General features: G+C 44.4%; 1 protein-coding gene across 5 annotated transcripts in view; it reads left to right on the top strand.

The window, feature by feature from the left end:
* MSRA (methionine sulfoxide reductase A) overlaps positions 1-11,414 on the top strand; it is a 268,181-nt gene extending 256,767 nt beyond the window's left edge. For all 5 annotated transcript variants that reach the window (XM_038177136.2, XM_038177137.2, XM_038177138.2 and 2 more), the window contains one exon: positions 10,174-11,414. In XM_038177136.2, coding sequence (XP_038033064.1) covers positions 10,174-10,338 — 165 coding nt within the window. In that variant the 3' untranslated portion in view covers positions 10,339-11,414. The remainder of the gene's footprint in view (positions 1-10,173) is intronic.
* Positions 11,415-13,617: the final 2,203 nt, after the last annotated feature.

Here is a 13,617-nt window from a genome sequence, read left to right as displayed (position 1 = left end):
CATCCTTTGTTTATTCACACTGTGCCACTTTTAAACTTCAGATGTAAACAACAAAGGCTTCTTTGTATTTCACACTATCTCATACTCACTACCTTATGAAGTCCAAAGCCAAAACACTGTGGAATTTTACCCTCCTCACACTTTCTTCTGCTTGTTGGATGCGTTCTTCCATCCTTTCCTATTTATAGTAGCTGCAAAACTACTTATCCAATTAAAATGTGCTCTGTTCATTTTCTCTTGACTTTTCAGTCCTTGGTATGGGATTAAAATTGTATTCCCTGGTAACCATTTCAAATATAATTTTAGTAGTAATTATGCATATATTCAATAACAGAAACAATTTGTCATTCTGAAGGATCCAGATTGCTTTAAAGTGGTCGACCTGTCTGTGATCTGCTGCACAGATGAAAATCCAGAAAAAAATTCACCGAACTCAGTTGGTCAGGCAGAGAGGTCAGTTGACCCAGGCTGGAAAGGCAGCAGCTGTCTGGCAGCACACAAGTGAGTACAACTTCTATTTCAAACCAGAGTGGGAAGTGCAGTTGGAAATTTCACAAAACTGGAGCGCACTGTCCCTTGAGAACATCGCAATTCTGTTGCTGAGAGGTCCCCTCTGCCTTTTTTCACCTTTTTCAAGGGCCTCAATTTTACGTTTCATTTGAAATGCAGTGGCCAGGCTATGAGTTGTGTCTGTGTGAATCTTGTGCTGGATCCAGCTCCTCTCTGCTTGTGGACACCATGGGATGTGAACCCCTCTTCTCTTCTCCCGTTCTGTGCTTATCTCCATCAGAAAGGCAAGGATAGATTATCCAGGCACTGTTAGACACTTTGCTCTGCTGTGTTGCATACAGTCCTGGCCTATACATATAATCTAGATGGAATATTTTGAAGACAACCAGTGTAGCATTGCGGTCATCTTCTCTTTTCCCAGGGATCGACATCATGTTTTCATCATGCCATCCCTTTAAGCTGAATTTAAGCACAGAATTGAGATCTGATGAGTCCATCCATTTGGGTAGAAGGTTTAACATATAGCACAGGAGTTAAGTTTAAGCAGGTTTAATCAGAAACTCAATCTAACTATATTTGCTTGGGACAGAAGATGACATTGTTGAAACCTCTGTCCAAGAGACAAATTGATTTGCTGTAAGTTGCTAGGAGTTTTTATTCCAAGTTAGGTCCCTCTGAGAACAGCCTTTCCTGATATGAGAAACCAGCAAGTGAGACTGAAAAAGACTTTAATGGTGACAGCACGTAGTTTAAAAGGTGAGACTAGTGGTAGGTGTTTTAAGTGAGTTATTTTTTGCTCCATGATATCCTCCTGTGGCTGTGAGAAAGCTCGGTTGAATGAACAGTATCACCAGATCCCCTTGACCTCTCCATGGCCAAAGCTTCCCTTGCAGCCTCTTCTGACTTAGGAGCTGTGGGGCTTGTTGTATCATAACTTTCTTCATATCTGTGGTGACTGTGCTAGCTTTGGTCAGGATCCTCATCATGCCAAGCAGTAGTATCCGGATCCTCATCATGCCAAGCATATGCTCGTAGTAAGAAACAGCACGTGCCCTGCAGAGTGGGAATTAAAACAGATGAGTAGCATTAGTGCCACTTTGAAAAATGAGAAACAGGAGCAGAGAGAGAGAGACTGGGAGAGCTTGTTTTGCTGAAAGTCACCAGGGCTTTTGGAGGAGAGCTGGGTGACAGCCCGGCTGCTCGAGGAAGTAGCCTCTGGGCTTTAACCACCACCAACTCTTCTAAAGAGGGTGGACAACACAATCCAAATCATCCGCCAGCTTTCTGAGGAAGGGATGGTTTAGTATTACATGGTCTTGAGAGGCTGAAGAGAAAAACAGAGCTTGTTATTAGAGGCACAGCAAGTGGCAGAGATGACAGGTTGCTCAACGATTTCTATTATAAGTATCTTTTTTCAGGTATTCTGATATACCAATTTTTCTGATTTCAGAAGTAAATTTTTGTGCTCGGTGTCTGAAAGTTTTTCCCCCAATTACAGCTGAAGTCTTTTCTGTATTTTTCAGGATAAGTTTAGGAAAGCATAGATTGTTTATGCATCTTAAAAATTCATATCTTTCCTGAGAAGCTGTCAAGCCTATATATTGTGGAAGAAATACTCGATATAAATCCAGTGTTGACTCCAGTGAGAGCAATAAAATGATAGCAATGTAAGAGTAGAGCTGAAGCGAGCCCTCACCCTTAAACATATGAAATGAGCATTTTTTACTTCTACATTGCAACTCCCCTTAAATGAAAAATAATTGGAGTGCCTTCCATTTATTGCAAAGGATATGTACACAAGAGAGTACCTTGCATCATGCAGGCTGGTCTGCACTTTGCAGCGAAGCATGGCTTGGAGGTAACGGAGCTAATGGAAGTGGTAAAGTCAACACAGCGCTTAAATGTGGAGTGTTTCCCCTGCTCACAGACAGCACGGACTTGCCTCATTTTAGCATTACACAGCTTCTGGACCTGAGGTAGCTTCTCAGCGTCGTTCAGGTCTGCATGGCATGGAGATGCCAGCTCTGGTTTGCATTGGACTGGCAGATTCTGCACTAAGCTTCACTGCTGACATGTGGGCTGTTATCAGTGGCCCCATCTCAGTTTGGACCCATCCCTTTTTCGCTTTAGGAGCACAAGAGTAATGGATGAGTGTTCAGTGAAGAACAGTCTGCTGTCTCAAACCGCGGAATAGATTTCAGCTTTAGATCACTGAAAGTCAGAACAGGGCATGTCTTTTCTTAGCCATCATAAATTATCCATGCAGGATGTACAGTAAAAGGCTGTTTGGCTGCGTTAAAATTGGCTAGACAAACAGAATTTCCATCTCTCTCAATGGCTCCTTCAACACCTAATTAGTTCCCAGATGCTAGTTGAGCAAGATGTCTTTTATCTTTGCTAATGTTATCTTCCTATACCTCCTAAATGCCCCCTGGTGCCATTCTTCACTTTCATCTCTCGTCCCTCAAGAGAAGGCCGGACGGGTGTTCAGGAAGCTCTATTCTGAAGGTCAAGCTTGTAAAGACTGTGGGTCAAGTTGATCCTGTTATATCAGCCAGTATCTGGAGCAAAAGCTTTGAATCCAGAATTAGACTGATGTGATGGAGAGGAGGATGCGACTTCCTTTCCATGCATGTTTCTAGGATCAGTGTGCAACAGGAAAAAATAGAACCACAGATTTTATTTCACTGTCAGTTCCATTTAATACAATTTAGGACAAATTCAATGTTTGTCTTTTCCCGTTGCTAGAAGGTGCAAAGAAACCTGCCTGTATAAATCTGCAGTTTCAGCTGGCATAACTGCTTGTTGTGGGCAAAGAGGAAGCACACTCAGATGTAAAACAGCAGGAAATATCAGACTGCACCCCTGATCCTTCCTGGTCCCTCGGAGCATAACCACTCGGCACCTCAGTTATGTTAATATCCAGGCTATCAGCCAGCAGTGATTTACCTTGGCAGGTCTGATTTATATCCGAGCCCAGTAATTCTCTCCCCTCTGGCAGGAATGAGTGACCAAACAGCCTCCTTCAAGCTAAGTATTTATCAGAGCAAGCAGATCTTCAAACCAACAGAGCAGACTATATATATACATACAGCTTTCCCCTAAGGCTCGTGAAGCCGTGTCTCTAGCTCGGTTCAGTTTACTCAGTTCAGATGATGTGCTCTGTTGTGTGTGTGGCTTTTGTCAATAGACTCCAAGCTCCGACACAGTCAGTTTTGCAGTTTTATAGATTAGCATCAAGATTCTTCAGCTTAGCACTTTGCACCATCATCTTTTAAGTATCTGTTGTATTTCTTTCTTATCTGCATTTTCCCTGTGCTGCGCTGGAAAACTACCCTCGTATAAACAATTCCAACTCATGTAGTGGCATTTCTCCGCTTTGACCAGGTTATGTGTGCTCCCTGTAGGATGATTATGACTCCAGATTTATCCTGTAGTCACACAGCAGCTAGTTTTCTATCGCAGAAAAGACAAGGCAAGTTGTGAAGACAGCGAATTTCACCGTTTCTGCTCTTAGATCCGTATGCCCATGCTACGGAGCATGCAGAATCTGTACCAGCACGTTTGGATCGTTCCCAGTTTCAGTCTTGCCCAATTTGCAGCTGCAAAGTTCTCAGTTTCGACAGCTTCCCTGCGAGGGTATTAATAATACTTAGAAATTACATAGCACTCCAAAACCCTGTGCAAGCATTAGCTAATTGTGTAGCGCTCCAAAGCCCTGCGCAAAACATTAGCTAATCAATTCTCGCAGCACCTATCGAGTGTATCAATATCCTCCGGTCCCTTATGCAGAGAGGTAAATGGAAGCAGAGGGATGCAGACACCTGCTCGGAGCCACCTTTCCCTTTGCTCCCACGTCTTCCTTGGCAGGATCGTGCCGCCTGGCTGGCTCGCTCTGGGGTGAACACGTGAATTCCAAAAAGAGGTCACCTCCACGGATGCGAATGCAGATTTTACCAGCTAGACGTCATTTCAGCCCACTGCAGGGCTCTGCTGAGGTCACTGACATTGATTAGGTTGGAAAAACCAACATCGGTAAGTGACATAGAGAAGACTGGGCCAAGCACAGCAAACTGTTCATGTTAGCTAGAATAACAGCCGAGTGTTTACCGGTGTGGCGCTCCAGCTGACTGAAGGCAGCACAAAGGAAACACTTTAAAATAATATATCGGTGAGGTGATGCATCTAGGAGGCACACCTACTGCCATCCTACAGAGAACCGAGTCCATGCAACTAATTCCTGCAGGCCTTGTGAAATAATTCATCTCCATCACCCCTTAGTGCTTCTGAACAGAAGAACCCAGCTTCAGGATTGCTGCTGCTGATAGGAAATCATCAATACAATATTGGGGAGCCCTACACATTTTACACAGGCTGGAGCACTTAGCATCATGAGGTTGCTTTCCATACAGCTTGACACCGAGGATGGATGATGATCCAGAAGCACAGGCTGTCGCAGGTGTCAAGGTTCCTCGCGGTATTTTCAACATCAGAGCTTTTACAGGGGGCTTTAGAAATGCAGTAGCTCGGTGGAACTTGCTGAGACACGAGACAAACTGGGTATTTCGGCTGAGCACAGGCTGTAAGCTTGCTTTGAAAGTGCATATTGAATCAAGCAAGATGATGCTATTTTTATTAAAAGCCACAAAATGCTCGAAACCAATTAATGCTCCACTGCTTTACTAATGCCTCTGCTCAGAAAATTAAATGCTTTCATTTAACAAAACCAATTCTAAAGCTTTTTCTGTCAAAATTATAAGTGGGTTCAACCCCTCCTCTAAACTTCCATGAACTGTGCATTTTCAACACAATTTACCAAAACGCCAATGGCTTCCAGTCCAGTCCTTCAAGTATTTGGAGGTACAAGGGAATCATGTATTTTCTGGGAGTTCATTCCCAATTCTTAAGGCACTTTACAAGCACCAGCTACTTCTATCCGAATATAAACAAGGAGCCAAACACCTTGAATGCATTGTTGCCATGCTGTAATGTCAAACGATTAAATATTTTGACAGACTTTGGCTCAATATAATCAGCTGGCTACAAAAAGCTGAAGCAGCAATTATTGTCAGTTCAGAGGGCAGCAGCAAATCCAAGTGCAGGAGCACCACGTGCTAAATAGAATTGCTTGGGAATAAGTGAAGGACAACCCTCTGGTTACACAGGTTTGGTTTATTCCTTGGCAGTCTAGCATATAAACTCCCCTTCTGAGGACAGCATTTCACTTCACCTAGCACAACTGAGCTGAACATGTGGAACAACCTGATTTCACTGACATGCAAACTGTGCTGAGTCCCAGTGACTCGGTGCATGGCCTTTGGGTAATAAAGAGAGAATGTCTGGAAGATGGTACTGTCACTACAAAATACGAGGATGTCCCTTAAAAGCCTTTCTAATTGCATCTGCGCATCATGGGTGCCCCTCATGATGACTGAGATGGGGCTGGGAGTACTGTGTTAGGTGGCAGATGGTTGGATAACCAACGGACAAAGTACAAATGGAAAAAAAAATAGGGTTTGATTGCTGCAATCCATGGTGGTGCATGTCCAAGGTCGTGTCTACTGACAGTTTGTGCCACTTGCTGGTCCTGCGCATGCACAGTACAGCAGCAGCCCTGCTCTAAACAGTGCCTGAGTGCACACCTCCAGCCCTGGTGCCACCAGGAGGGAAAGTGCTTAAGAAGCCTCCAAGATGATCCAGCAGAACTAAAGGCATTTTGCACTGCAGGCTGAGGATCAGACATTGGTAGACACACACAGAATAGGGTGTTTCAGAGAAGAATCGATGTGACTTTAGAAGAGGAAACTCTTGTCTTGCAGACGTAGCTTTCTGAAGAGATCTGGTGAGTTAAAGGCAGCCAGCTGCTGTGGATTAAGAGGAAAGTTTCCCTTCTGAATAACTGGTTATTGATAGGAAATAAAAGATACAAATAACAGGGCAGTTTTCACAATGAAGGGAGATTACCAGGTATCTGCCTTGGGAACCTGTGCAGTTCAATATCCTCATAAAAGAGCTGGAAAAGGAAGACAGTCGACAGTGACGTGCTGCAATCTGCTGATGGTATAGAGTTATTCCATGTAAGCAAAAGTAGACACGACTACAAAAAGTTGCAGAGGAATCTGACAATATCAAATGTCTGGGCAATAAAATAGCTGCTGAAATTCCATGTCGATAAAAGTCAAGTGCAGACACAATGATAGGGTTTAAATTAGCCCGCAAAAGAGGTCCTGGCATCATTGCAGATGGTTCTTTGAAAACGTCTGCTCAGTGCTCAGCAGAGGTCAGAAAGGCAAGTGGAATGCAAAGAATTTCTGGGAAAGAGATGGCGAATAAAAGCGAAAATGTAAGTACACCACTGAGTAAATCCGCAGTGATCTTGAATAGAGTGCAATTCCAGTCACCCCACCTCAATGAGGCGGTAAAATAGAACCAGAAAGGATGCAGAAAAGGGCAAGAAGGCTGACCTGAGTTATGAGTGGGGAGTCTAAACAGCCTCAAACCCTGAAGCCTGCAGAAGAAATGACTGAGCAGGATTAAGGCAGAGGTGTAAAACCAAAATCTCCATGGACAGAGAGAATAAGGAATTAGTTTCTGCAGCAGAGGATGTAAAGGCATGGTCAGGAAGCAAGTTCAAAGCAAATAACAGGGAAAACAGAACAAAAAAAACCACAAACTTTTGCAGGTTATAGTAAATTAGAAAATTCATCAAACAAAATCTTTTACATTCCAGAAGTACAAGTTGTTTAAAAAAGTGGTAGCACTGTGGTTCCCAGTGCTGGCTCCAACATGTTCGTGCTCTAGCACCAATCCTGATGTACTGAATTGGCAGCGTCCTCTTCGTCCTTCTTGGCTGGGCAGGACTTGGGTTCTGGTTTGGTTTGGCCTCTGTCTGCTGAAGCCTGCCAGTCTTTTGGGGGGCTGGATTATAGTCAGCTAAAGGATGGCTGTGATCTTCCAGTATGATCTCTTGCATGACAAAAGCCACAGAAGTCCCTTGAATGAATTAATGAATTGGATCTGTTTGAACTGCAGTGGAATATTTTTTAGGGAAAAAGATCCAATAGTATTTTAAAAATTTCCTGCACTGTGGGAAATGTCCCAGGGGTTGATTCCACTCTCTCTCATTTGTTCCTTCCCATTTCTCCATGCAGATGCTGCAGTAGCCCTTTTGGCTGCAGCATCGTACTGGGAGCTCACACTGGATGGCTCAGGAATCGTGTGGACTAAAAAGCGAGGACTCAAAAGTCTGCTAGAAAAGGATTGTTGTCAAATTATGTCTGCCTCTGTGGCAGGAAATCAATCAAGTGTGGGCTGATTTACACCTGCCAGAGCCAGCACATCATGAACTTCATCATCTTTCCCAGTGATGTTTTTATCTTTGCACTGACACAGTAAGTGCGAGGAAAATATTTTCCCATTTAAAATCAAAACATTCAAGGTAGTGTTTGGCAAAGTGTTGGAGCCTGGGGTTCCCACTGCCTCTGACAAGAGTGCTGGTATCTTTTGCTAATGACCAAAGTGCAATATAATGAGTTGTCCTGGGCTTCTGCTCTATTTAGCGTGCAGTGTTTTAATAGGATGTTAGTAATTCTGAAAGGGATAAATGATGTTTATGCCCTCTTGTGGTGTGTTATTGAACAGAATGGTTTTTCTAGCTGACAAAATTAGGCCAATGATGGAAAAGTCCCAGGTAAAAATCTGTAACAAATACTGTTTTGCACAGTAGAAAAATATTCATCCCTCCAGCAGCATCCTCATGACTCAGACGAGGGGGGAAGCCAATTTTGCATGCATTTACAGCAGCAAGTAAATGACTAATGCCCATGATGACAGAGTTTGTGCCATCTTTCTGCAGTGAAGATAATGTTAAAAGTGCTTTTCTTTGCCAGAAATGTTAGAAAGTAAGTGAAATACTGCTTCTAAAAGCAGCTGTGTTGACACCTCATTGTTAGTGGTTGCCAACCTGTTGTGATACATCCCTTCATATTTTTTATCTTCTTTGCTAATACATCTGACAGGTAAGTAATCTGCTTCCCCTGGGACAAAACCTGTCCCAAAGATGAAAATGTGGGGAAATATGGCCAGATTCTGAAATTGGGCTTGTTATCCCTCTGTATTCAAATACAGGATCATACCGTGAATGAGCTAAACCTGCCCTTTTTGAGTTTAAAGTCTTCACCCCTTGTCCTGTCCCTACACCCCCTAAAAAAGAGTCATCCGGTATGTAGAAGACCAATATAAAGAGGAAGGGAATAATTTCCTTTCCACATCCATGATGAATATGACCAAGAGCGTGTTTAAATGGAAATCGTGGGCTTAATCCAGGCTACCCTTTAGCCTTTCTAAATGGATGGTAACTGTGATAACTACAATAACTATGATGGTCACTATGGTAACTAGAATGGACTCTTTAAGGGACCTGGAGTATCTGAAGATCTCTGAGGAATAGCTAAATGTCTGCTGGGAGTAAGGTGGCTATTGTGAGTTGTACCACGATGAAAGAAGCAGGACTAGATGACTTACTACAGGTCCTTCCAGGTCTGGTTTTGTGCTGCTGTGTGATGGTTTCCTTTTATTGGCTTTATTTTTCAGTATGATAAGATGACACATATTTGTCTGGTAATCAGTTTATCTGCTAACCCTTTGTTCTTAAAGTTGATCTTGCTGTCAAGGCTGGCTGATAGTGACGCAGCTCTACCTACATCTGGTGCTTCACAGGTGTACTTTGCAACAGCAAACACTGTCGTCTGACACCAATTAAAGTGCTTATTAGATTATCATGGACTGCAGTGAACATGAGTTATGTCCCCATTGAGATGAGGACTGGTTCCAAGATGCTGGCGTTCACCACTTTCCTTAGAAAAGAAAAAATCAGTAGGTAAAATGTATGGCAAGTCATGTGAAAAAAGTTTCCTCCATCAGAAACCTTTCAGAAGTTTCAATTTCAGTTAGGGGATATCAGAAGTTAAAGTCTAATTTAAAATCCCCACCCACATTCCTTCTTTTCCTGCAAAGTGATTACTGCTACTGGTCCACGCGTTGGCAAATCTTTCAGAAATGAGCCATAATTTGCCTTAAAAGTACCTTCTGGCCATGGTGGAAGTGTTCGTTTTGAAGAAGGGGTTTGCAGGAACTGTGAAAAGAGCCCAAATGTTCTTATTTCCCACTGACATCAGTGGGGCTCAAATTTCATACCAAAATTCTTCTCGGCATGAGGCAGTTTGGGCTGGAAGAGACATTTCCAAGCTGAGGCACCTGCCAGGTGAAGTCCTCAGACCCCTGCAAGGCAGGCAGCCAGGCTCGATCAAAGTCTGCTCTGCTGCCTCTCACATCTGTTTTCCACTTCTGCTGATGGCACCACATCCTCGCCTGGTGTGGCTGATAAAGAGGAGAGAACGAATGTGTGGCCAGAGCAAATTAAACAAATGAGCCATTAAAACTGGAGGGCGCACTACCTCTTCTCGCTGACGTGCGCTTTGGTGCCTGCAATGTGTCCTAGCAAAATTACGTGCGGGCGAGGATAAAGGGCTTTCAGGGATGTGCTACAACTGTGGTCCAAGCACTGAGAGATGTCTGTGGCTGCTGCTGAGAGGAAACCTAATGTCAGGCATCAGCAGAGGAGCCAACAAACCACTAATGGCTCTCCATGTTGTTTCTTGACAGGTATTGACAGAGAGCGGTTTTGGGGCCATCACAACAGAAATCCGCGAGGCTCCGGAGTTTTATTACGCCGAAGATTACCATCAGCAGTACCTCAGCAAGAACCCTGATGGATACTGTGGCCTCGGGGGAACGGGGATTTCCTGCCCGATCGGGATCAAGAAATAGCCACTGCTCACGACGCCGCCTCCGCTTTGTTCTAGGGAGTTGTTTGGAAAAGGTCTGACAGCCCCGACAGGTCTTCCAATACACCCACAGCATCAGTGCATAAAGATTTGGGAACCCTGATGGGGTGGCTTTCTGTTATCTGAGCAGCTTCCAATTCACTGGTGTTAAAAGCCAAAGCGGAGTCAGAAATTGCACCTGTTGGCAAACACAGCTCATTGCTCTGTGCAGTTCCCTGGGCTTCCTTGCAATCTCGTAATCTGGAGAGGAAAGAAACTTCAAAAAGTTTGGCTTGAAATGCTGCTAAAAGATGAATTAGGGGGTGGCTGCACCTGTTAACCGCTTTGTATAGCTGCTGCTTATAGACATCGTTATTTTCTTGCATTAATGAATTTGCTCATGCTGGAGCTTAGCCTTCTGGAGACATGGTTGGGCTCATTTTAACTATCACAACCCCGTAGTTTGATGTCTTTGAGAATGATGAATTTATAAGATCCATAATTCTCATACAATTCCGCTTTCACAGCAACATGTAATATCACCTATAGTGCCTATTTTCAGGAGCAATTTTAGTACAAAAAAAAAGTAAAAATTGTAATGTGATATTTCTTTTTTTGACAGTTCCAAAAATGTATAAACACAAAAAGAAATCAATTTTGTTTCCTGCACTACAATAAATTATAAAGAAAGGAGAGAAAAATGTTGTCTGCAATGTGTTCTATGCCTCTAAATATATGTCTGGGTAGATCCGGAAAACGTATCAAATATTATAAAAAGCTGCAACCTGCTAATTAAATAGGGCTTTTTTATCTGTGTTATCTGTGCAAGACAGTGCAGAGGAGTATATTGGCCACACTGCAACTCAATTATTCCTATGATTATTTATTTGTACTTCAATAACTTGTGGAGCCCCCACCAAGGAGGTGGGGGGGAGGCTGTTCCTGTGTGGGGTTGTCCCTGCCCCAGTGCGTGTACAAATAGCAGGACAGCCAGAAAGAGGCAAAAAATATTATTTTTATGGATGGGGATCTCAAAAGACTAAAAGCTACAGTGGAAGGACATTGCAGATGTAGGCAATATACTACGTGGATGCTGGATATAATGGTATATATATATCTTATGGGGTAACCTATGAGGAAGAACAGCTTCAGTAGGAGAGATGGGGATGGGCTTGTCCCACCTGCCCAGCTTTTTGCTTATGATACTTCTCAGAGCAGTGGGAGATGTGGGCTCTCAGGCATTTCCCATTTCAGAGGCTGTCCTAATAGCTAAATTTGAAGCACATGTGCCACTGGTGCCTCCTCAGAGATGAGTAAAGGAGCAACTTTGCTTTTCTTTGGGGAAGCCTATTCTGACATGGCAGTTCAGGGCAGAGGAGTGCACAAAGTTTTTTTGAGGGCCATATGATGGGGATGCAGAGACACATCCACAGCATTTCCCTTTGGCTAGGTCTCCATTGCACACCGTATTGTGGTTTGATGGGTTTTCTTGCTCACTACCTCAGCTTTTAGGCTCAGAAAGACCCAAAACAGTTCCCTGAGTGCCTGCTTCAACTACTCAGCAGTCCAGATCCTCTAAAAAGTCTTCAGGCTTGTAAATACAGTGCTGCAGTCCTGCATGATTTATCCATGATTGACTTCAGCAAGGCTTTTGACACCGTCTCCCACAGCATTCTCCTCAAGAAACTGGCTGCTCTTGGCTTGGACTGGCGCACGCTTCGTTGGGTTAGAAACTGGCTGGATAGCCGGGCCCAAAGAGTTGTGGTAAATGGAGTCAAGTCCAGTTGGAGGCCAGTCTCTAGTGGCGTCCCCCAGGGCTCGGTGCTGGGGCCGGTCCTCTTTAACATCTTCATCAATGATCTGGACAACGGCATTGAGTGCACCCTCAGTAAGTTTGCAGATGACACCAAGCTAGGTGCGTGTGTCGATCTGCTCGAGGGTAGGAAGGCTCTGCAGGAGGATCTGGATAGGCTGCACCGATGGGCTGAGGTCAACTGTATGAAATTCAACAAGGCCAAGTGCCGGGTCCTGCACCTGGGGCGCAATAACCCCAAGCAGAACTACAGGCTGGGAGAGGAATGGTTGGAGAGCTGCCAGGCAGAGAAGGACCTGGGAGTGATGGTGGACAGTCGGCTGAATATGAGCCAGCAGTGTGCTCAGGTGGCCAAGAAGGCCAACGGCATCCTGGCTTGTATCAGAAACACTGTGACCAGCAGGGCTAGGGAGGTGATCGTCCCCCTGTACTCGGCTCTGGTGAGGCCGCACCTCGAGTACTGTGTTCAGTTTTGGGCCCCTCGCTACAAGAAGGACATCGAGGTGCTTGAGCGGGTCCAAAGAAGGGCGACGAAGCTGGTGAGGGGCCTGGAGAACAAGTCCTATGAGGAGCGGCTGAAGGAGCTGGGCTTGTTCAGCCTAGAGAAGAGGAGGCTCAGGGGTGACCTTATTGCTCTGTATAAGTACATTAAAGGAGGCTGTAGGGAGGTGGGGGTTGGCCTGTTCTCCCATGTGCCTGGTGACAGGACGAGGGGGAATGGGCTAAAGTTACGCCAGGGGAGTTTTAGGTTAGATGTTAGGAAGAATTTCTTTACTGAAAGGGTTGTGAGGCACTGGAACGGGCTGCCCAGGGAGGTGGTGGAGTCACCATCCCTGGAAGTCTTCAAAAGACGTTTAGATGTAGAGCTTAGGGATATGGTTTAGTGGGGACTGTTAGTGTTAGGTTAGAGGTTGGACTCGATGATCTTGAGGTCTCTTCCAACCTAGAAATTCTGTGATTCTGTGATCCAAAGATGGGTAACAACCCCATGCCAGAGAATTTAGCTCTCTGTCTTCCCTTTTCCCCTGGCTGGTGCTTAGTCCACTCTAACCTTAAAAGCCAAGGAAACCTGTCCTTTTAGCAGACTTATACCTGGGGCAAGCTTGAGAGTAGCTACCACTGGCAGGATCACTATGTTGGGCTCTTTCTGGGGCTGCCCCAAAATGTGCTCACATCACACTTGGGATTTCCAGCTGCTAGAGTAACTGATCGCCTGTTGTTAACATTGTGCCACTGAAATGTTTTGTTGCTCACTGTCAAGGAAACCAGCATTTTTGTCCAATTTCCTAGGCAAGGGGTAAGATAAAAGCAAAGAAGAGAGGAAAATAAAGTCTGACTTTCCTCCTATGCATTTTTTAACCTCTGTGTAAGTCAGACTTCAGTGGGATAACTCCTGATTTGCTCCCATGTACAAGGCAAAACATTTCATATTCTGAATCATCATTTACTCATAAAATATTGCTCGGTTCC

The sequence above is a fragment of the Anas platyrhynchos genome, chromosome 3, assembly GCF_047663525.1.
Source record: "Anas platyrhynchos isolate ZD024472 breed Pekin duck chromosome 3, IASCAAS_PekinDuck_T2T, whole genome shotgun sequence".
Lineage (NCBI taxonomy): Eukaryota > Metazoa > Chordata > Aves > Anseriformes > Anatidae > Anas > Anas platyrhynchos.
This window is presented reverse-complemented; position numbering and strand designations above follow the sequence as displayed.